The 25964-nt window shown below is 40.8% G+C and overlaps 1 protein-coding gene across 1 annotated transcript in view; it reads right to left on the reverse strand.

Annotated features, from left to right (window-relative positions):
- Positions 1-25670, reverse strand: part of LOC121512451 (CUB and sushi domain-containing protein 1-like) — an 821118-nt gene extending 795448 nt beyond the window's left edge. The window contains exon 1 of the mRNA XM_041791732.1: positions 25153-25670. Coding sequence (XP_041647666.1) covers positions 25153-25288 — 136 coding nt within the window. The 5' untranslated portion in view covers positions 25289-25670. The remainder of the gene's footprint in view (positions 1-25152) is intronic.
- Between the last annotated feature and the right edge of the window lie 294 nt (positions 25671-25964).

Raw genomic sequence — 25964 nt, forward strand, 5'->3', positions numbered from 1 at the left:
AGAGGTATGAAGAGGAGAGGAAGAGTGATGTGGGAGGGAAGAAAAAAGAAGGAAAGGAATGAAGGAAAAAGAAAAAGAGAGGAGAAAGGATAGAAAAAGTAAAGGAAGTGGAGAGGAGAAAAGACAAGGAAAGGAGGAGGAGAGGACGTAATGAAGAGAGGTGATGAAGAGAGGAGCGGAGAGGAGCAGGCTTGCTATGTGACACCTCTCTCTGTTCTCTGTCTTAGTCAGTGTGGTGACGTCAGCTTTTTAGCAGCACTGGTGTCAAATCTGGCCTCCCTCCTGTTTCTAGCACCAGGAAGACAGGCTGAAAGACAGTAATTTAGACAGTAAATGCAGATTGTCCATGTATATTTATGAGACATTTTCCTCCCGGCTCACTGTAGCGCATCCTACGGAGGGTGGACACAATATCAAGAACACCTGTGCTATTTAATGCCAACGTTATGGAGCTTAAAATGTTGCTCTCCTCCTCCAAATATCAAAATTTGCCCGACAAGCTCACCCCTCTGCTCTTGCACTCGCGGTAGAAAAAAAAAAGGGCTGTATCAGAGCAACAAACTGGAAATGATGGCCGAGCTTTTTAGACAGCACGCTTACACAGAATACCAGTAAGCACTCAAGGGTCAAACCTAACGAGTCAGGCAACTGGTGAACTGAAAACTGAAAGCATGGAGAGGGCATTTGCACAATGGCATGTCCTCACTCATTTGTGCAATGAAAAAAAAGGAAATTCATACAACCTGAATAAGCCAGGACAGAACGTCACACATGAGAAGAATAAAAAAAATGCCTGACTTTGAAAAATATAAGAGCTCTACAGATACCACTGCACTATTTTATAAAAGAACCCACCAAAACAAAAACATAACCACCATAGGAAGTATATTAACTTTTTAATCATTCAGACTTAACTGCAAATAGGGGTGCATCAGGTTCATGATTAAATATTCATTAGAATACAGGGGAAACTGTAAGCTTTACGGCTCTTGATACACAACATTGACCACATTAAAGTCTAATGTGCAAGAGCAATGGAAAACAGTGTTAGTTTTTCCGTCTAGATGGTATTTTTTGTTGCTGTTGACTGACAGAGGAACTTTACAGTATGTCTGCTCACAGCCTGAGTTTAGTCGTGTTTGTGCCCAGTCATAGTTAGTGTACATCATACACTTGGCACCTCAGCCTGACTGCTCTGTACATTCTGCTTCTCTCTGGATTAGTCAGCTAATTTTAACATGAAATAAATAAACCTAGATAAATAATCCAATCAATCTCTCATTGTCAGTAATTTGATAGAGAGTTTGGCAGCAAACAGCCAGGAAACTGGCATAAAATTCTTTCTCTAAAAAATGTTTAACAGTGAACAGGCCCATGGTTCAGATCAACTGGTGGAGCAGGAGCCACACTACTGAGGCTTATTTCAATGTCAGGGAAATACAATTATGGCTTACAGCTCATAAAAATCAAAAATCCACTATCTAAAAATTTTAGATTATCAAGAAACATCAGTCATAAAAATGATTTATAATATGTATCATAAATGTTGAACTTCTAGAAAATTACGCTCATTTATGCACTCAGTACTTTATTGGAGCTCATTCTGCACAAATGACTGCATCTATGGGACATGGCATGGAGGTGATCAGTCACAGCCACACCTACACTACACTGACAGTAAACCCATGTTCTTGTTACCCTGTTATTCCAGCCTTTTTGACACAAACCCTGGAAATGATGGCAGAAAGACAATCTTTTACTTGTATTTGTGTAAGTTATTTAGACAAACGTAATGAAAATAGTGAGCTTATCCATCAGCACATGCAGTCAATAACTCAGTGAACAACTGCATTTAACACATAAACAACAGTAACAAAAGTTAGACCCTTAGCACATTAGCTGCTACCATTTCTTGAAAGCTCACAACAGCCAAATACCAACCTCTGCTGAAAACAACAAATCATCCAAATAAATAATTAACCAGTGCCCTGTTAACTAGACACCATCCTAAAACTCTGCAAAACAAATGAAAATGGAGTCTTACCATCAGTTGTCCAACATTAGTCCTCATACTGTATACTGATGATCTCAACTGTAACCTCAGATAAAAGAGTAAAATCCAGCAGTGGTATTGAATACACTTTCACTTTATCTTACATAGGTCATAGGGAGATTTACCCTCTTATCGAAGTCCAGAAGAAGAAGAATTGGCCCAGCCCCATCCCTGTCCGAGTCTAGACTTAGTTTCTTCTATGCTTGCTGTAATTTTTCCTCCAGCTGTGTGTGTTATTATCACATCATAACATCTCCTGTATTTGAAGTATGGTGCCACCCTGCTCCTGTATGAGTGTCATACATTCCTCCTGTATAACTGTGCTGTAAGCTGCTCTGGCACTAGCAGTATGCAGTGCCATACTGCTGCAGCTAAAGCTAAGTCTCAGAGAGATAATGGCTTATTGTCTGCTTCCCCTCAACCATCAACAGATTAGAGGCATGTAGACACACAGGCTCTCCTCCCTCCGCCTTTCTCTTTATTTCTCTCCTTCTCTTCCCGTTCCTTTCTCCTCCTCTTATCTCATTTCTCTTCTCTCTCCATAAGCTGACTTCATCTCTCCTTTCCTCTCCTTTTTCACCCCATATCATTTTTAAATATGTTCTCTCTATTTTCAGACATCGTCGTCTGTTTCTTCACTGCCAGAAACACAAGAAAACTGCAGTGTCAGCCCAGGCCTAAACTACACCCAGAGCTCCCCCCGGCTCACTCCCTGTGTCTCTCTTTCTGTGGTACCGACCAGAAAAGCCGTTTATAATACCAACAGCGGGCTGATGTGGCCATCTGACATTTAGACAAACGATCTACAGGAGCGGCCGAGGAAACAGAGTGGGGAGAATGAGAGCAGAAAGGCATAAAGAACGAAAACAGCAAAACAAGAAAGAGAGGGGGGAAAGATAACACAGACAAGGTGCAGAATTGTGAAAAGGAAGGAGGAAGAGGAGGAGGAGACTGTCAGAGATATTGAGAGAGAAGAAGCTGAAATGGATATTGGCAGAGGAGCAAGGATAAAATGGTGTGAGAGGATGAAAAGGTTGATGAAGAAAAGAGGAGGAGGAAATGCTGGAGAATAAAGAGATGGAGGAGAAGAAGTAGATAGAGGGCAGATGAGAGTGTGACAGCAGAGTTATTTCAGTGGTCATATAGACATCTCAATGAAAATGCCAACAACCTAATCAAAGGACTCAAAAGGGCAGAGAGGGAGAGAGGACGGCGAACGAGAGCAGGGAGGAGAATAAGAAGAAGTGAGGCGGAGGACGTAAATGAGAGAGGGAGGACAAAAAGGGACACGTAGGGAGAGAAAAGAGGAAGAATAAGGAAAAATATTGAGAGAAGAAGCAGAGATGATAGGGAAAAAGTACTAAAAAAGGAGGATCTGAGTCATGAATGAGAAGAGGAGAAAAGATATGAGGCGTGAGAAAAAGGGCAGAAGGATGAAAGAAGACATGAAGAAGAGGGGGAAAGCTGGGAAAGAAAATGGGGTGAGCGGGAGAGAAAAGACAGATGCGCTTGCTTTTTGGCATTCAAAAAGCACCACTGAATCTCTTCACTGGTTGTCTAATGTGTTGAAGAAATTCCTGAAGGGACCTGAGACCCTTTATTCCAAAAATGTGTCAGAATCAGAACAAATTAAAGTTGGGAATATTGCTTAAAAAAACACACAACTAGCCCAAAAACAAAGTCAGACGCTTAAAATCAGAGCAGAGCCGAAAACGGGCGAACAGACAGGCAGAAATGCTGTGTTATTTACCCATCATTGTCAGACAGAAGTAAACGATTGCGGCTCAGATTTAATGGCCTGTAAAGGACACTGCAACAACAATTTTCATACACCTTTGTGTGTGTTTGTGTGAAGAGAGGGGGATCATGGTGAAGTGTGTACACAGCTGATATTGCAACTGCTGGAGTTTTGGAGCCTTTTTACAGCCTTTCCTTTATTATTCCCTTATCACACTGCTTAAGGCCTTCTGTCCCTCTTTCTCTGGCTCCTCCATCTCCCTGTTTCCTTTACTTACCCCCCTACCCCCCACCCCTCACCCCCCCCCCTTCCCCACTCCCAAGCATTTTTCCTTAGTCTGTCCATCCATCTCTGTGCTGTCGTCTTCAGCTGACAGGGCGATATTGCTCAGGCTACACTTTGAAATGTGAGCATGGCATGAAAAAATCCTGAGAGCTTCAGTTTTTAACCATTTTAATCTCCTGTTTTTCTCTAGAATTGATGACTTGTTTCAGACTGCCCTCTGTTATTGAATTTAGTTTAATAAAATTCAATTTGATTTGATTTAGATTGTCCAGATTTCAGTGGATAGAATGCATCTGTTTCTCTCCAGGATGGCACAAGGAAGCACTGATAATAAAGAACATTGTGGACTTTAATGGAAACAAATAAAGGCTAAATTTAACTAGAAACAATTTAAAAGCCATTATGTGCTCAGTACGTTTCCTGGCCTTTGGACCCTGGAAACTCATTCTGAACTCTTTTGTACAGTTTAAACACAGTTAAGAGGCCTCTCCTACCATACATCTCTCCATCTGCTCCAGAGTTTCCCCAAGACTTTTAATGTTTCCAGCCAGTCCTCAAGAACTCTAGCCATTTAGAACAACTATCAGACCTTTGCTTTAAATAGCTATATGACAAACAACCTGCATTTAACATCAATAAAACATGTAAATCAGGACCCCTGTGATACAGCTTCATGTCTAAGTCAGGACTAGGAACACATTTTCTTTCAAATTCTGACCCAAGGCCGAGACAGTAGAGACTAAACTGACAGTAAACACAAGTTCTTGTTACCCTGTTGTTAAAGCTTTTAGACACAAACCTTGGAAATGACTGCAGAAAGACAATCTTTTATTTGTCTTTGTGTAAGTTGTTTGAACAAACAAAGTGCTACAAAGTTAGGCCCTTAGCACATTAGCCGCTACCATTTCTTAACAGCTCACAACAGCCAAATACCAACCTCTGCTGAAAACAACAAATCATCCAAATATATAACAAACCAGTGCCCTGTTAACTAGACACCATCCTAAAACTCTGCAAAACAAATGAAAATTACGGCTTACCATCAACTGTCCAATATTAGTCGTCATATACTGATGATCTCAACTGTAACCTCAGATAAAACAGTAAAATCCAGCCATCGTGTTGAATACACTTTTACTTTATCTTACATAGGTCATAGGCAGATTTACCCTCTTATCGAAGTCCAGTATTGGCCCAGGCCTGTCCCTGTCCTGGGCCACTGCATCAGTGTTCAAACATAAAGCCACTCAGCAATCTGCAGTGCCCTTTGTTTCTGCCTCTTTATACCTACAGGGATGACCAACTCAAAATCCTTTCCTATTTTTTTCAGCCTTTATTTAACCAGTAAACTTAATTGAGATTACAAACATCTTTCAAGAGTGTCTTCTTTGGCTTTGTTTGACATCATACGGGTTGATCTCATGAATATACACACCCCTTAATTAGCAATGTGCTGTCTACAACCGCAGCACCACATGGGAAGGAAGTCATAGCTAAATTACTTTGAGTTTATATTACTTTGAATTTAATATCAAGGGATTTTTGTAACATATCACCTAATTGACACAAAGTATAATATGTAATTATTCACTATTTACATATTTGGTAATTGGCATATTTTTCAGCTGGACATTTTGTCTGTCAATATTTTTATCTGTTGGACTTCCGCCTGTGAGACCAGCAAATACGGGCTAACGAAAACTCATGTCTGCTCCCCTCCTCTCCTCATCTCCTCTTCTGCACGGCTGTTATGAAGCTACCTTGTAAAAAGCCTTCAACAAATCAGCAATCGCCTCCGACAGTCACTTAGCCAGCCTGTAACATAACCAATCAGCCAGCAAGTCAGTCAATCAACTTAACAACCTCTCCATCATTTATTCAGCAAATCAAAGTGACAGTCAGTCAGTCAGCCAACCTGCAGGCCAGTTCCTCACCTCCTCTCCCTCACTCCCTCTCTCTCTCTCTCTCTCTCTCTCTCTCTCTCTCTCTGCATCTGTCTCCCTGTATAGGCCTGTGCTGCAGTGGCAGAGTGTACCACGGGACCTTTTCAGCAGCGCTCCTATGATGTTGGTTTCCACAAGCTAACATCTATTAACACCCTCCCGCTTCCTCCTCTCCCCTCTCTCTCTCCTAATCTCTTTCCCAGCCTCTGCATCCTCTATATCCTCGCTTTGTGCACCACGGGACCTTTTTTTTCTGCCATGTCCTTGCAATGGAGGTTCAACACTGCTAGCGACCATTACCGATCATTAAAAATGGATAGAATAAGAACGATGCTACTGGAGCAATGATAGCCTGTGGCTAATGCATTTATCCTCAGACGTACACACAAACACAAGGATGCTCGCTTCAAAATGCACAAACAAAAACACATACACGAGCATCCTGGCTTTATATGTGAAGAAAGATCTCCCAGAAACCTACTCTCTGATGTACACGGTGCAATGCCTGTGCTCATTTGCACACACTTACTTGCCCTCTTTATGTTCCGTTTAAATTCCTTCACATGGACACACTCATACAAGCAAATACGCCCACTCATGCAAATATGTGTAAACAAGCAAACACTTACACACATGCATAAGCAAACACACAACCAACAAATTCAGCTTTGACTCGCAGCACTACATTAATGTGACACACAGCTTGTACAGCTTTCGCATGGGTGCGCTTAGAAAAGCTGCGTACGCACACAGACATGAACGATGCCACGATATAGTGACACGTACACACTTTCAGCTTACGCATGGACATTTACACACAAAAGGGCACTCAAGCACAAAATAATCCCCTCACTACCTCCTTCCACATACGCACAAACACAGATCTAACCCTAACCTTAAGCATTTTTCTCTTGAAGGCTGAGACAAACACTTACACCCACACAGTGTTTATTCTTTAAAGTGATTCATCTCCTGCAGACTTTTCAACTTTTTACAGACACAGTGATACAACACTTTGCCGAGCAGTGAACCCTGTAATGTGAGTGACGGCGGCTTCAAACCACACGACTGCTCAGAAGATAAGTAGAGTACATATAATTTAAGTTTTTTTAAAAAAGAGAGGCAGAGGGAGACGGTGAAGTTGTTGTCACTAATAAACAATCTGCACCCTTTGCCAACCAGGAGGCTAATTATGACTTTCTTTCTGTCAGTGTCTCCCTGTCTCGCTCTTCCCCTAAAATCACATTAATGGATGAAAGTAGCTTCTGCTGCTGCTGACTCGTCGCTTTGAAATGGAAATGTAACTCATTGGCTCCATATGTAGAGCGCGCATACACACAAATTCATAAAGTACACCACACACACACACATACACAGAGCGTAGGTGTGCTGTAACAGTGTCACACACTCACTATGGCCTTAAACCATGGAACTAAGTGAGAGAAAAGCTGAAATAACACTAATGTTACATTAACAGACACATTAGCCTGCTTAATGCTAGCCCGCTAGCCAGCCATTAGCCTACAGCTTATAGAAAATGTCATGCTAACGCAGGCAAAGCAAAATGAATAAAAAAGCAAGTGCTACATTAGCAGACACATTAGTGGCCATATTCAGAGAACAGCAGCACTAAAACAGACACTCAGATGTAAAGCTGCAGGCTGCTGCAGACACACTATCATTCAGATGCATATAGGATCCTCATTCAAGCTTTAAAAAAAGTCTCTGTGCTGTTTTAGTGTCCTTGAGCAAAGGCACAGCCTCCCTCCCAGCTCCTCCGGCTGACCCTGCTCCCTCATCAAAGAGTGATTTTCTCTACCTGGATCAGCAATTACCATTTTACTTTTATCTGTGTTATTTTAGCTTGCTAGCCCTGGGACACGCCTTATTAAAGAGCAGTTTTACATTCAGACCAACAATGGCATTACATCAGAAAAGCAGCATCATCTCTCTTTTCAACTAGACCAGATTGCTGATGCAGTGAGGCCACCACAGCGGAGACCTCCAGAAAAAAAGTGATAAAAGAGTAGGTGGTCCAGATAGAAAGTTTAGAGGGTGATGGGATTACTAATAACTCTTTTAAACAGTGACCAAAAGACACTACATTCATTCTGGGCCCTATGGACCAGGGCCCACATACTTGTGAAACTGGCCTGCCTGAAATGACTGGGAGAAATTGACCATCCTCACTTATAACCTAAGTTTCCCCTTTTTTAAAATGTAAATACCTTAAAACATTGCTCCTATCATGTGTTTTGAAAACATCCCACCATTTACCACTACCCAGTCTTGTAAAGAAGTGTGGGGATGGATGCTACACTGCTCAGCAGCAGACGTCCATGTGAGACAGAAGTTTCTGATAATGGGACAGAGTTCTGTGGATTAAACATATGTTGATGGGACAGAGGATATGTTGATGGAACATGTTGAGATCACAGGGAGGGTCATGTTGATGGGACAGAGGATTTTGTATAGAGTTCTTGTTTATGGAACATGGGATAATGTTGGTATTAAAGAGAGGATTATATTAATGTGGTGAATGGTTCTGTTGATAGGACTGAGTGTTTTGTCAACAGGACAGAGGGTCCTGTTGAAAGGACAGAGAGTTCTCTTGATGGAGATAATGGTTCTGTTGATGAGACAGAGGGTTCTGTAATCAGGACTTAGGGTTCCATCAATGTGACAGGGGGTTCTGTTGATAAAGCTTAGGATTCTGGTGATGTCTAATGTAAGACGAAGTTTTCTGTTCATGGAACTAAAGATTGTGAGGATGAGAAGGAAGAATCCTATAATAAGACTTAGGACTCTGTTAATGGGACAGATGGTTGTGTTGATGGTACAGTGGGTTCTGTCTATGTGAATGAGAGATGTGTTGATGGAACAAAGGGTTCTGTTTATCAGACTGAGAGTTCTGTTAAAGGGACAAAGGGCTCTGCTGATAGGACAGAGAGTTCTGTTGGTAGGACTCTGTTGGTTGGACGGAGGGCTTAGGGTTCTGCTGATGGGATTGATTGTTCTATTGTTGGGGCAGAGGGATCTGCTAATGGAACGGGGGGCCTGTTGATTGAACAGAGGTTTCTGTTTATAGAACAGAGAGTTCTGTAGATGGGGCAGAAGTTTCTGTTTATAGAACAGAGAGTTCTGTAGATGGGGCAGAAGTTTCTGTTTATAGAACAGAGAGTTCTGTAGATGGGGCAGAAGTTTCTGTTTATAGAACAGAGGGTTCTGTAGATGGTACAATTTCTGTTTATAGAACAGAGGGGCTTTTTTCGTAGGACTCAGGATCATGTTGATGGCACAGATGGCTTAGGGTTCTATAGATGGTACTGATGGGACTGACTGTTCTGCTGATGGGACAGAGGTTCCTGTAAATAGAACCGAGGGTTCTGTTGATAGGACATGGGAAATTAAATTAAATGTAAATTGGTGGTAAAAGTGCTTTTAACACAGCCGGTCACACTTCCCTATCTCAGCCTTTCACTCCACATTCACACACGTGAAGGGTGCTTTTTAAAGTGGCTATAAGTATTAACTTATCCCATTTATCTATACAGATTTGCATGCCACTAATGAGAAAGTGGGAGCAATTAGGGACTCAGTGACTTGCTGAAGAGCACTCTGACACGTGACTAGGAGCTGGGGATCAAACCTGAGACCTTCGGGCTGAGAGATGACTGGCTCTACAGCTGAGCCACTATCACCCCACAAAGTGGGTTCATGTTCCCATCTGGAGTCAACAATCACATTTTTATGCGTCCAAGTGGTCTCCGTCTGTCTTTTAGAAATAGAGGGTTTAGAGACATTTTACTGAAACCAAAAGGCTCTGATCACATCTTATACACTGTCTGTGATGTGTGTTGAAAATAAAAAAACACACTAACTGTATGAGAAACTCTGTTATATTTATTTATTTATCCATTTATTTGTCAGGGTCAATACATAAGCATTGCTGCATTCAATTACAGTGCAACTGATGCACTGTATGAGAAACTCTTTGTTATATGTCCTTGCTTTGTGCTATTCAGTGAGAGTGTTTTTTAATCTCCACCTCAAATGTAAAATTTTTCCACAGTAAGTTTTAAAATGTGGACTAAAGTCTGTCTGAACAAAATAATACCACAGATCTCAGCTTACAAAGACACAAAGAGAGGCAGAAAACCACCAAAGTGAATATTTCTGCACTGATCAGTGTACAGTAGGTACAGGTAACAGAGCTTTAGTTCAGGTTTGAAGTTAGGAAGTTCTGAGAGGAATTGTGAGTAATGTTTGGGCACTTGCACTTTAAATGAATCAGCCTAGACCTCAATTTTATGAAAACATGGACCTGCTGATGTATTTTCCCCTCTACACTACTACCAGAAAGAACTGCACGGACTTGGACGTAGTAAGCCAACGTGAAAAAGGTGGAAATGATGCACTTCACTGGAAATGGTCAAAAAATGTACCATAGCTGTTGATGTTCTGTGTAATTTGTCAAATTAAATTTGGATATTGGTTTTTCATGGAAGTCTTGTAGCCACACAGACTGATCTTTCATTACGGACTCGTGTTGAGAGGTTCATTTCATGCTTATTTTTAGAGCAGGCTGCCTGAGTAATCCTGTGTTATGAAATAACCCTCAGCTCCCACCACAGCGAGGCGTCTGCACCACAAGGTCCAGAAAAACAGCAACAAACTGCTGTGAAAAAGCAGCCACATTACACGATCTATACCAGAGGAATGTGGAGTTTTAATCCTTGATATGAAGCAAGAATTCTTTAACAGCACATAGATCACCAGGAACATAAAGTCTGAGTTTAAGCAGAAGGTTGATGTTAATTAAAGTGTTGAATGCATACAATACAAACAGTAAAAAAGATGAATGTAGTGGTCTCTGCTTAATGTGTTTAAAGATGTCAGAATAAATAATATAAAGATGACGGTACAGAAAAGGAGCCTGACGGATAAACTAGACACTTACTCATGCATACTAATGGGTGCTAAAACACAATTGGACCAGCTCTGCAACAGCACTTTTTATGATGTTCATAATTTCAAGCGCTGTCATGCTATTTCATATGATATACTCATGCTCTTTTATTCCCCCTTTTTATGCTGTCTGCTCTGATTTTAAATGACAGTGAGATGTCAGGTTGTGCTTCGTGCATTGCACTATTTACTGCAAGCATGAAATACCAGAGTCCAGTCATTAATATCAGCAGATTTTAGAGCTCTCCTTTTTGCTCGGGCCTTTCGGTCAGCCCGCTGGATTTCCCTCCATATCAGAGGTATAAATTCAAGGTGGACAGGGTTATGATGTCATTACTTAATGCCAGACATTACTAGCCGAGCAGCACAAGATGGAAAAGTCATTTCTGATTAATCGCGTCTGCTGGGGAATACATTTTCATTTTCTCTTTCACTTTGTCTCCCGGTGCATGGCAGTCCCTCTCCTTCCTCTCTGTCCAAATGTCTCTTTAACACACTTTCTCTGATCTCTGCCTCCATCTCAATCTCTCTCTCGCCCTCTCTCTCTCTCTGAGTCTTCACGCATATTCTCCTCTGCGCTCTCCCCCTACATTAGTCCACAGTATGTAGGCCAGGGCTCTTTTAAAAAGTTCTGTCATTTGAACACTATAAAGATGGATTACCCACTCATTTTCAAGCCAGCATGGACACCTAAAAAACTCTTTCTTTCCTGCATCACTAGCATAATGACCCGTGTATCCTTAATATGTGCATTGCGTGTTCAGCCCTGTGAGATTAACAAAAGCACTGTTTCATTTCACAGCGCCTGCACCCATATAAAGTACATACATATATATAAAGAAATGGTTGGTTGCTTACTGTATTTATTAGCTTTCTGTCCCTCTCTCTCTCTCTCTCTCTCTCGACAGTATCTCTCCAACACACACACACACACACCCCCACACACACACACACACTCTTTGCTCTCCATTGAACTGTGTACTCTGAGGTAGTTAACTGTATTGAAGTGCGTGTGTATTCTCTGGTCTCACAGGACAGCTAGAAGGACCCTCAAGTACCTGAAAATCATCAGTACTCAATGAGATCTGGCTCTTTCGGTTGCAGGTGCATGGACACACAAACACAGACATACACACGCTGTCTCCTTTGCTCTTTTCCCAAGCTCAGCTGGTTTGAACTGTGTGTGGTCTTTGGTGTGACTGAGGGGATTCAATTACAGTACATGCACCTGAAAACATCGGAAAAACTGCCTTCCTCCTCCGTGTGTGTATGTGAGTCTGCCTCTCCCACATAGAGGTGAAAGGTATAAGTGTTCCCAAGCTTCTCATACGCAGGAAGCAGAAATATAAAAAAAACAACGGCAAAGGGAATCCCACACAAATGTGCAAAGACAGAACATCACACAGCTAGATGACTTTATAGAAAATGCATCATTAACACAAAGGCACACATATCGACAAGTATGCAATCATATAGAGATGCTGCTGCATATGCATGGGCATTTTGGTGGACTGAGAATCATGACAAACCAAAGACTCTGGTGAAATATGACATCCAAACCTCCTAACGCATGTCATCTACTGAGTATTTAACATCAGGAGTCCACAATCATGCCAGTGTGACATCATGATGCGTTATTTTTATTATCTAACAGCATGAATAAAAGTCACATTTTGCCATGCAATCACTTTGTGTCGAATTTCATATAAAAATCAATTTTACACATAGGGGACTCTATTGATACTGTACAGGACTGGCACTGGAAACTTTTCATAATATCTAAGGATGGGAATTAATAAAGATTTATTAATATTGATGCATTATTGATTCTTCTTATCGATTCAATTCCTTATTGATTCCCTTATTAATTTCATCCTGTAAATTTTTGTTGTAGAAAAAGTAGACTATCTAGATTTTCACTGTTAACAACTCACATTTTATCGAGTCTACTTTTCCCCTGAACACTGAACAAGATGTATGCCACCTTAAGTAAGAGTCAATGACACACTTGCTTCAATTACTGGCTATAATAAACATTTTTAAAAACTAAAAATGGTAAACATTAAGCGTGTGGGAGAAAAACATGCTAAAATATACACAAATTCTCTTATTTGTTGGAAATGTCTCAGTTAAACAAACTACTCTCTGGATCTTCAATCCCTGAACTTTAATTGGAATACAATAATACAGCTCATTTTCAATAAAGGATAAAACCTTAAAATAAATACAAAACTAGTCTCTGGATGCTAGATCACTAAATGTAAATTGAAATCTTGTACAAAATTAACAGTTATTGTGTATAAAGATGCATGCCTTACAAGAAATGTTGCACATGCTGTTTGTTCGCATCATTTTTCAAAAAGTGAAGTCACACTTTTGACCGCTTCAGTCTGTTTAAGTAACCGCCCACCATGTTTACTTTCTCGACTTCTCCTTTCTTGCTCACTTCACTGACTATCTCTCACAAGACCAAGTTTTTCAAAGCACATGGAAGTAAGGCATTGATGAGGAATCATTAAGATTAAGTATAAATGTCCAAGGATTGAACGAAACCGGTCCTCAATTCCCATTCCTGATAATGTCAGCATTTTATGTCATTTTTTTTAAAGGTAGAGAACATGTTCTTGTATTTTTTTTTTCCATCAGCTAACCATTCACTGTAAAAATGCAGTCAATGTCACCAAATCCTCTGTAATTCTGTTCATAAGATATTTTACAGTGAGACAGTTAAAAATGGAAAAAAACACCCATGTACAGTGCTTAACAAATTTATTAGACCACCTGTCATATTTGTCTCAGAGACCATCCAGCATCATGAAGTGCTTTAATGCGAACTCTTTCATTTTCAGTGAGCTCTCCACGTTTTACCATTTTGAACAGGAATGAGGAATTTCAAACTGAATTCACCTTTTTATACCCAAATTTGAGCCGGTTCACTGAGCTTCTCTGAGAAGACAGAAATTAATCAAGCATATCATTCAACAACTGAAACTATTTTTTCTGTTCAGGAATGCAAGTAAATAACTATAATTTGACATATTAATCAAGAAATAATAATGTGCTTTACTATTTTTTCAGTTTTCTTGTAAATCAGTAAATTTGAAAATTCATGGATAACAATAATAATTATATTTTAGTATTAAAAATATCATTTGGGTCAAAGAGCTTCTACATATTGGTGTATTAACCATTGCAGAAACATAAAAAATGATTTTGGTAATTACCAGTGCTGTTAATTTAGGGCAGCTGTGGCATAAACCTTACTTTGGGTGGTGGTCTAATAAATTTGTTAAGCATTGTATATAATTGTAAGTATGGATGTAGCTTGACTTTGGCTCACCTATACAACTTTTTATGTTTAATTTGCAATGTTTAGGAATCCCTCACAGTCTTGACCTGGCACGCCAGATGGATTTGTTTCACACATCCATCTGGTAAACCTCTCAAACACAGTGTTTGGGAAAGGGCAGAGCCCTTGTAAATGAACTTGGAGGGTGATTGGATGAACTGTCTGTCTGTCACATCTTTATGGACCAATCAGAGCAACAAAACACGTGACATAGCCACTATCATGCTGCGCCCCTACTGAAGGAATAAACTCAATATAGAACTGCATAACATGAACCATGGCGACTGTAGACATGTCAGTACACGACTTTTGTCGTTTTTGAAAAGAAAACAACTCACTGCTGTTCTTTGTTCTTCTTTTAACAAAGAAATGTCATCAAGTTCTGATAAAACTGGTGCTTTAGCAGCATCCACACTAATCTCTTCCGCCATAATTGCACCGGCCTCTTGTTGCTGCTTGCTTACATCATGGCTCCTCCATGCCTGAAAGTACTGCCCCTCGTCGCTGATTGGTCCTGTCACTTTCTAAGTGGGCCCAAACAGTTCAGCCGGGAGCTTTGCAAGATGGATTCGCCAGTGAGAAACAAGGAAACTGGCGTATCCATCTGCTTTGCAAGGTTATCACAGTCTGGGAATACAAAAAAATGCTATATTAGTCCCTGCATACTTCAGTACAAAAAATATCTAAACTCTGGCATCGATTGAGGACAAGAAACACCTATAGATGCAGATGTATCTATAGGTACAAAACTGCTATCTCTGGCACATTCCTGATAGCCTATTTTTATCAGACTATGTCCCTTGGGGATTCTATTATACAGGAATATATCAGTCCATTTGAATTGGCCTGCCAAAGATCTAAAAGAAATATGGCCCTCATTAGAACATAAAACTTGTACTTTATTGCATTTCTTAGTTCGGTCTACAAATGCATACTATTAGATTTAGTTAATATGGCAATATTTAAAAATTCTTCTAAGCTGACACTAATACCAATATGAAAATGTAGTTCTTTAAGGTCTTCAGTCCTTAAAACAAAGTTTATGGATGAACAAAGCAACAAACTTCAGTCCCTAAAAGTCACTCTAAAATTTAAGCAATGAGGATGAACAAAGAAGAACAACTTAAGCTGATGTAGGTCTGTTCGTCCTGCCAAAAACTCAAAAAATTGATGAATAAAACAAAAGGATTATAGCATCATGCAGCAGGAATGGAGCTCATTTTCTCTGCTGTCTGCTCTGTTTCAAGGTCTGATTTCTAAATCATATAGCTCTAATCATCTTCAAACGCCAACACTCCTATCAAGTTTGGCAGCTTTCTGCAGTTTGTTCTTGTTTTGTGTGTGAATGTGAAGACAAAGCATCCTCATCTCTGCTCTCTGCTGCACAGAGCATTGTTGTTGTCCTGTTCTGTAACTGGGGCCAACCAGGAGACCCACAAATTCTGATTGGCCACCCCCAAATCCTTAACAATTATTGGCTATTGGCCTCATTAGTCATTAATGGAAGGCTGTGATTTAGGCTGCTTTTGTTTTGTTTTTTAAAGTGCATTCATTTACTGAGTGCATCATTCAATTACTGGTTGGTATAGAGATCTCCTGTTTTTTTCACACTTTCCCTGAGCCAGGTTGTGACATCATACATCCATAAGAAAATGTCTTGTTTGACAGTAAGGATACATGCTGGCTAAACAGTTCAAGTGAGATCACTCATAGTCAGCACCAGAATTACTCGAGATAAGAAAATAGAGATACAGTCGTACGTAGACTGTCAGGTTATACTTACACATAACCAACACAATGAGTGACTAGGCCCTGGTTTAGCTCAGATGGTAGAGCAGGCACCCATAAACAGAGGCTGGAGTCCTCAATGTGCTAGTGGCAGGATTGATTCCCAGTCTCAGAGCTGTTTGATGCATGTCTTTCCCCATATTTCCTGTCTCTCTCCAGCTGTCCTATCTGAATAAAGGCAAAAAAATAATTGTCGAAAAAAGTGACGCCAGGAGGATCTAAGGCCGGTGTTACTTACTGTTGTATTGCTCAATTTGACAGTTTTTTTTTTTTTGGTCTTTCTTGGCTTTAGACGTGTCAGCTAATCACAATTATAATTTACATTTAATCAGATGGAGAGGTTGGTATACATCACTGGCTTTAATTATATACATACTATATTAAGGCTACATTATGCATTATAAGGAGGGTGGCTGATTGGACTGACAGGCAAGGGCATTGTACGCCAGCTTTCCAGTTTGTTTCTTTACCTGTGTCTTTTTCTACTGAAACCTACTTTGAGACATTTTCAATATGATAATTGCCCCTGTTTAGCATAAAATCTCTACTTCAGAAATCAATAGGTGATGCCACTGAGACTTTGGCCATGTGTTATGACGCTCAGCATTAGTACATGCAGGACACAGCAGTCATATGCCCAGCTGTGATCAGCTGATGGCCAGCTGATCCCAATTATCACCTCACAACTCCCACAGTCAATCACAGCTCTTTCTCTCAACACTGCAGTCCATTTAAATATGACATACTTCTCACTAATCTCTGCTTGCATTAATGTAGCTACACCATGCTGCTACTGGCAAAGCTTAACCTCCTCCACCCCAGCCTCCTCCTTTATAGCATAAAGCTTGTTGAAACCTCATATTGAGATACATTCTACTATGGATTCATTGCTTTTGAACTAATTTTATTGTACTCAGTATACACTGTCATTAATGTAGCCATCCATACGTGGGTTTCTAGCCATGTGCTCCCTGGAAGGTCAAAGCATGCAGCTTGACTAACCCAGAGAGCATCTTTACAGTAGAACCTTCTCAGCCAAGCAAAACTTCATATCTATTTTGCATTAAAATGGTAAAATGTCTGACGAGTGTTCCTAAATGGAAAATAAATTTACCTGAGGCATAAATACAACTGTATCTCCATTTTCATCTCTCACAAGATGCCGTCCATTTAGTGCTGATTTACGACTTGGCAGTAGAGCAAGAAGAGCAGGCCCACTCAGCTACAGCTACTGTAGAGGTTGGTGGCCTCATTACAGCTGAGACACAACATTAATCCAGCATTGTGGGACATCATTAATAAAAATATTAATAATTTGTTAAGGCAACTAGTAGTTGTGGTGCCACCAAGTGATAAGATAACATTTAATCATTATGTTGACTAATCACACACATCACTAATTGATCACTAATGTGCAAAACATTAGATTGCTATGGGCATAGCTCTGAACCAACCAGATATCAGGGTCTAATTTCATACAGTATGTTTTTGACAAGTTCACCTAATGCCAGCTCAATCAAAATAAGACTGTGAGTTGATTCAGAGTAGGGATGAGAAAACAGACAAAAAAAGCAGGAAAAAAGCTCAAGTTGGCATAAAAAATGGAAAGAATTGAAGTTGGCACATGAAGTAAATACTAAATTAGACCTGGTATGAACTATGACAGTCTGTGCTTTGCATTAAGAGTAAAGTCAACATGCTTTGACAGTTACAGGCCTGAAGAACCTCAATCACATGCTGTGGTCATCCATGCATCATGAAGGATTCCAGATCAATACGTTGTGTCAAATCAATGAGTTCATTATAAATTGGCGACCAGGCTGAAGACAAGATTCCTTTTACTGTCTGAGATCACAAGAAAACAAGACATTATCCCTTACACAGCACTCTATGGTAAAGAGTAGGCACTCTTGGAAGTGTTTCATTGCATTTTTGTCATATCGGTTATGTTTTTACATAATGCCATAATCTGTTCCTCTACTTTAAGGTGCCAGGAGGAGCTACAGAGCTTAACAAATACATTTATAAAAACTTATATACCTCCTTTGAACTACATTAAAGTGTCATTAAAATTTTATACAATGTAAATATACCGCTGTTTAATGCTTAATAAGGGAACTTAAACAAAAGAGTAAAATTCTTCTTAAAAGTATAAACACAAGGTCACCTTAGTTAGCTATTCACAAAGCTTTCCACCATATCCCAAGGCATTTTCTATGAATGAAACTCGATTTTAGAGCAGAAAAAAAAAGAAGAGGAGCTGGAAGACAGCTCATCGTATGGAGATAAAGAGATCTCTGCCAGTAATGATTAGGGATATTTCAACAAGGAAACTTCCCTGTACGGAAAACAAAAATCTAAATAACATTTTGTCCACAAGTCATGTGCGCTCTGCACTTGAACTCTGCAGGTGGACTCTGCAGGTGAACAAGGTCAAACTGGTTTGCCCTTCCATCCTTAGCTTTCTCTTACAAATTTATGTGCTGTAATGCTGTTAAGGATTGCTCCAATCAAGTATATGGCCCTGACAGTCTACATACAACTTTTAGCTCCATTTTCTTTGATCAAACTCCTGCCAAATCTCGCCAATCCAACAGGAAATCATCATTTCTTTAACAACAAAATAATAGTCATTTCAAATGCCAGTGAGATGTCTGCACTTTGAGACAAAGATATATAGTAGTTATACAAAGTTTTACAGGCTGCTTAATTTAAAATCTCTTCATAATGATGCATATTTACATCAAATGAAAATACAAAATCAGAGATATTTAGTTGTACAGCAGCTTTGAGCACTCATGTGAAAGCATGTTAAAGTAGAGGTAGCTTTACATAATACAATTTGGCTGGGTCAATAATGGTGAAGTAAAGGTGAAGAATTTGACTAAATCAAAGTATATGTGAGCGCTAATAAACTAACATGTTGCTGGTGTCAGGCCAAAACCTCTGATGCTGTATTTTTCAAATAGTTAACACCAGTGGCATCTTTTTGACACTAAATATTGCATTAATTTTTTTTTTAAACCCACTGGCTGGATGTAGAGGATGATCAATAGCACTGATTAATGAATAAAAATTTAAAATCATGATCAAAGGAGATACAAGGTTTTGTTTTTTTGGCCTGACACTAGCAATTTGCTTGTCAAGGCTACTGAATACTCATATAAGGATCACTGACAGCTTTCACTTTCATGCAGTCCTCTAGGGCACTAGTGTTAATCAAAATTCAGTAATATTTAATTCAGATCAACACAGCAGTTTGTGGCTGTGTTAAAAGAAGTTGTTCACACCAAAGATGGAGGAGCAGTTAACAGCATTAATCCACAATCTCCTCCTCTCTGGTTTTTCTTTCTCACATGAGGTTCTGCAAAAGTACAACCCTTCCTCATCAGATAGTGTGATCATCTGAACAGCAGCTGTCTGTTTTACACAAAATAAAACAACAAAACTGGTAAAAACACATAGGCAGCAATTGATACCAGCAATATTTCTGCCCGCCACCAGGTTATCAGTACCATAATTGTGTGACATCCCATGAAGAATAAGAACAAATAATCTTCCACTGAAATGTGTTGACTTTTTACAAAATGAACAAAAGCACATCCTTCATCAAATGTTTCATCTTTCCATTCTGCTGGGGTACATCCAGGTATCAGAGCTGGGAGAGCAGGCCCTTTAACTACAGCTACAGCCCCATCAAGTGGCAGACAGCTGCATTGCAGCTTTGACACAACATTTAACCAGCATTGTGGGCCTACATTAACAAAATATTTAATTAATAAAAAGTTCTAATTAGTGCTGTCAGTTGATGAACAAAATGAATCTAATTAATCACTGACTTTGTCATTAATTAATCGCATACATAGACTGGAAAAGCACTCGGAGAGCGCAGACCTCCGTCATTAGCCCTATCACCCAACAGTTAAGAATCCTTTTAAAAAATTCCTTGATCCAGACAGTGATCCAGATCACTCACAAAATCTAATCAGTTCTTCCTTATGCAATTTCTGACATTTCCTGAAAATTTCATCAAAATCCGCCCGTAACTTTTTGAGTTATGTTGCTAACAAACAAACTAACAAACCCTGCCGATCACATAACCTCCTTGGCGGAGGTAATTACTTGAGAGGGATTTTATAACTGGTAGATTTAAAGATAATAGTAACAAAACAATCAGAAAGGACATGTTTCTAAATGGCATCAGAGTTTTTTATTTTTCTAAACCGAGAAAGTGCAGACTGAGAGCAGATTGTTACATTACTAGTCAATCTCGGATGGTGTTAATCTGTAGAATATGAATGTTATCCATAAAATGATAAGAATTAAGAGCACAGAGAGTTCTTGTTTATGTTCAAATCAAAGTTACAAAGCAACTTAAGTAAGTTGTTTGATGGCATCAGAGTAAAATTTATCAGCATACATTTTTTAAATCACATTTTGCCGCCCCTGTGATAATCAATTGAAATTAAAGAACATTTTTGCTGCACAAATTTAAATGACAGGTGACTCTGGTGCCAAACTTAAATGATTCCTTTATTGAGCACGTACCTAGTAATGACAGCAACAGTCACCATGAGTCTGTGCTGTGTGATGTCAGCAGCCTCATCCACAATCACGAAGAACAATTTTGCTTTCTTGCATCTGTGGCTTGAACCATGTCCTTTGCTTTTTGATCGGACATACTGTGAAGAACATTCATAACTTGCATATTTGGTGACAGCTTCTCGGTGGAACTGAGACTTTTCATGCGCTCAGAATTTCTCCGGGCCTTTCCTGAAGTTCTAAAATCCATCTGTAATGAAGGCGCCTTCTCTCTTTGTGGAAAATGTTAACAGTTTCTGTTCCTCACGTCCGGCACACTTTACATAAAGCTTTTCCATTGTCAAATGTAAGCCAACTGTAAGTTGTCAGCCACCCGTCTCTGAAGCTTCTGATGGCTGATGTCATTTTCCTCACCTCCCTCCTCTGACGAGTGGGACCGGGGCTTGGACTGCCACAGTCGCCATCTTGGGCTTCCTGATTTTGGGAGGCACAGCCACTAGGGGGTTCAGCACCAGTGAGTTCGGGGACAGTAGGCTTAGTCAATACATCCTCTGGATCTGTGATGACATTACTGTCTTCATTGGCAGTGGTGGTATGAATAACCCACTTATCCATTCGTTTCATTTAGGCTACTGCATGGTGTGCCTGGCGACATTAAGCTAATGCTGAGGTAAACAGTGGTACAGCAGTAATTCAAAATTTGCGGGTCAACCTGTCAACCACTCCCCTCTCTGCCAACCACTGGAATGTCTGGATTGTTGCCACCTATTCTATGGCATGATTGGTGGAGGGAGGAGGCAGGCAGCTGTTGGGCCGCTGCAGAGGGCATTCTGTCACAGCCTCCAAGATTTCAACCGCGCTGATCACAGTATTTATTACTGAGGGTTTTTTGACCCCCCCACTTTTAATTTTGGAGGGACAAAATACCCAATGCCCCCTCAGAATTGGTGCCAGTGCTGCTAGACCATCTGAACCCCATAAATGCCCAAGACATCAAAAACACTTATACACACTGTTGTTAAGAGTGACAAACTTTAATTAACCTTGCAAAGTTGATGGATTAGCCAGATTCCATGTCTGTCATCAGGCTAATTCAGCTGCCATCTGAAACGCTTGGGCCCAATCTTCACCAATCAGCATCATTTGAGGAAAAGGAGGCGGTAGCTGCCTTGGGTTAAGTTTTAACTGTGAGCCACTTAACCATGGCTGCTGCTGGAGCAGTTAGCTTGGATGTAGCTATAGCGGCAGTTTTATCAGAACTGGACAATATTTCCCTTTAAAGAAAGAGCAAAAAAAAAAAAAAAAACCCCACATACACTTAAAGCTTTTCTTGGCAGAAAAGATGATTTTGCTCTTCTCCTGACTGGCTTTTGCACAACTTTGATTTACCATCTTGCTCATGAGCTAGTCACCGCAACAGTTATACTGCTGCAAGTTCACTCTGGAGCTGCGCCTGCCCACTGTTGCTCTGATTGGCCTGTAATAAACCAGTCAGACAGAAAGTTTGTCCAATCACCTTCCAAGATTGTTTTTCAAAAGGTTTGCCCTTCCTATCACTTTCAATGCACAGGTGGATGGTAGACATATGCAGTGATGTCTGGCATGTCAGGTTAAACTTTCATGTCCTTCACAGTTAAATTTGCTTTCTTCATGGGTACATTTCCTACTTCCAATACTTAAACGTACCTACAGGGAATCTGAATTGGGCCGATCACTCTGTTTTAATTAGCTCTTTCCTCACCCACAGGAACAGTGTATGCGTGTGTGACGGTGTTTCTCCATCTCCCATGTGTGTGATATTAGTATGCCAGGCAGAGGGACAGACCGTTAGTTCCAATATCTTGTTGTTTGGCATTGATTCAATGTCAGCTAATTGTCACCGCGTGCATGTACTTCTGTGCATGTTAGGGGAGCACTTGCATTACGTTCTTTATGCCCTCATAAGGATGAAAACATTAAAAAGCTTTGGAAACATTTAATCAGTCTTCATTTCTAAAGGGGAAGAGAAGGAAGTCAGTGAGTGTCCTCCGCTAGTGAGTAGATGTGTGTATGTGTGCTGTTATTTCTTTAAGTGAACAAGAGAGCGTGTCAGCGATTAAACAATTGCTTATAGTCCCAGTGGGCGTCTTAAATGAAGTTCTCTGACATGTTATTCTGCACAGTGTGTGCCAAGCGTGTGTCTCGTCCAGTCCCCTGCAGAGTGGAGTGAACAATTCATGAATTATATAAGCACTCGCCGCGTTTTTATGGGAATTAACATCACAGTTGGACATTTGGACATTTCTTGGCAGAAACAACCTGTTGATGAATGGGCTGAATATATTTGTCTATGCAAAGGAGCAGAGTTTGGCAGCCAAATTTATGTAAAGATTGTAAATATTAAAGATAGGTGGCCAAAATTAAATTTTATATACAGCATTAAAAATGAGTAACTATGATTCACGATTAACAAGATTTTTTAAATTAATTATTAGAAATTGGCTTATTCTTGAGCTTGGTCTTTTAAGTAATTTAATAGCTGTTTATATAATTTGTGACAAGATCATTTTTGATTATTTCAATGTCCTTTCTGAGATTCATAATCAGAAATAATTCATGTTTTGTTGTCTAATTAAATGGCTAACAAGAGCTAAGACTCGCATGAGGCCTTGATTGATTTGTTTTTTTCTTCGTCCTGAAAATTCTCTCCCTCATGGAGCCAAGATTGCCTTTTTGCTCTTCTTGTCTTAAGACACCTGACTATTCATGACATTTTTGGGTGACATTTCCAGACAATCAATAATTAGTTGTGTGTTAGAATTTAAAGTGCAACATCAAATCTAAAAGGCTGGCAACCATCTGGGGTTTCAGGTTTGACGAAATAAATTATTCCCGACCTCCGTCTGTCCTTCCAGATGTCTTTCTGCCCTTTAATTTCCTCCTACTCTGTTTTCTTGACTCTTCAGTGACTTAAATAGCTGCTTGTATGCTGCACATCACACTGTAATGACATGACATAGACAGCTTCTTATGCATATGTTAGTCTCCTTTAAAACGGGGAATGGTGCTGTATTGTGTGCAAAACTGCACAGGGTTTGAAAAAAGCTGATATCATTTTGGTAAAAGTTATTGGAACCACAAACATTTGCACAGGCTGCAGCGAAAGATGAATCACAGGTGACAACAAGCAGGTGTCTCAATCACACCCCACTTAAAAGCACCATCATCATACTCATCAACACACACTATTCCCTCACAGTCGTGCGAATCAGGCTCTTATCCTGGTTGACAACCTGCACTCGGCAGGAGATACGCAGAAGCAACACAAAATATAAACGCACAGAGCAGAACACCCAGAGACAGATGGGGAAAAGCACAGAGCAACATACAGACACAATCATCAGCGATCTTAACACTGCTAGAGACCATGTTGCTGTTCATGGCAGAGGGGGAATCTTACAGATGAGTGCATGTGTGAGAAGGTGAGATAGTGAGGGAAATACAGAGCACTGAGAACGAGAGGGAGGAACACAGAGGAGCTATTGATAAACAGAGTAACAGTAACGCTCCCACAGATAGAGAGGGATGTTAACGCTTTCCTCCCCATCCATCCATCCTTCTATAATCTCCACAGACACACACAGACCTGCTGGGCTGCTGACACACAGCATCAACCCCCTGTCAGACCATCACACTCTTCACAGCCACTCTCTCTCTCTCTCTCTCTCTCTCTCTCTCTCTGTGTCCGTGAATGTGTATGTGTGACTCCACAAAATCATATTATACTATGAGCTTGGGATTTCCTCTCTACATGCCCTGCGGATGAAATTTCACCCCATTTCTCTCTGTCTGACTCTGCTCATTCTTTGCACAGCAGCACAGGTTAGTTTCTAAGCTTTGCCTTACACCAAACAAGATGTTTGCTACTCTTCCTGATTCAGATGTGACTCCATATTGCTGTTTACACTTGCAGAAACTGGATTGAGAGTTCTGTGATTTATCCCCAACTTTGTTTATGTGTTTTTTACAGTCTGCACACTATGAGGCCTAAAAATGAGCATGGCCACACTGTTCCCCAGATGTAATGTTGTATCCAAGTTGGGCACTGCACTCTTGCACTGCACATGCACGCGCGCACACTCAATAAGCCACTGTGCCTGCATATAGGCTAGCTCTCATTCTCTTGCACCCCTTTTCCTCTCTGATTCTCGCGCAAAAAAAGGACACACGCACGCTATCCCATGAGTGGCGAGCGCGCGCACACAACACGTAGGCTAACTCTGTTGCCTCTCTTTCACACAAACACACGCAGACTCATCCACAGACGGGTTTGCAGCAAGGAAACGGCACGAATTAACCAGCCGTCTTTTCCTCTCACGCTCGCGCGCGCTCACGCGCAGGTTGCCGAACACACGCTCGCGCACACATACAAGCATGTAAGCGCGCGGCAGCGGCGGTGGCACGCGCTCAAGCACGCAGACACATTTATAAAACCTCCCAAACTCACCTTTGGATGAGGAGAAATCCCCGAAGAGGAGCCCCAGCAGGAGCAGAAGCGGCAGGTCGCGTCTCAGCCTGCCCGTCTTCTTCACGTTCAGCCTCCTCCTCATCAGCAGCATCTCCGGCGCTCCCAAATCCGTCATTTTGCTGTGAAATAAATCCAAGCTGGCTTATTTAGAAAGCCTTCTTCTCCCCACCTCGCCGCTTTGCTTGGCTGAAGGAAGCGGAGGGGGGTAAAAGAGGACGGCCGCCCCCCTCCTCCTCTTTCTTTCGTTTTTAAACAGAAAAATAATTAGACCCGAGGATCAATCACGAATATCCCACACACACATGTCCATGGTAACGCGTGGACAGGATAACCGCTGACGGGTTGTCGGTCTGAGATCGGGCAACACGCTGCTGGTGTGAGCTGTCATAGCAGAGACCGGAGGAGCGGAGGAGAGAGAGAGAGAGACAGAGAGGGAAAGAGATGAAGAGATTCAGTGAAGGAGAGGAGAGAGGTGGCTGGTAGGTCCGCACAACACGGCGAGCGAGCGACGACTGAGGGGGAGAGAGAGAGAGAGAGGGAGGCAGACGCAAAGAGCGAGAGAGAGATGAAGAGAGGGGAGGTTAAAGAGGGAGGAAAAGTGGGAGAAAGAAGTGAGGAGGGGGATGTCAGAGGAGCTGGGGAGAAGGGGGTGAGAGGAAGGACAGAGTGGGACAGAAAAGGTGTTTCAGGGAGAGAGGACAAGAGAAGAGGAGGAGAGAGAGACTGTTAATTCTGGCTGCTATTGAAATTTAGTCTGTAGATTAGTTTTAGTTTAGTTTAAGACACTTTCA

The sequence above is a fragment of the Cheilinus undulatus genome, linkage group 1 (genome assembly GCF_018320785.1).
Source record: "Cheilinus undulatus linkage group 1, ASM1832078v1, whole genome shotgun sequence".
Lineage (NCBI taxonomy): Eukaryota > Metazoa > Chordata > Actinopteri > Labriformes > Labridae > Cheilinus > Cheilinus undulatus.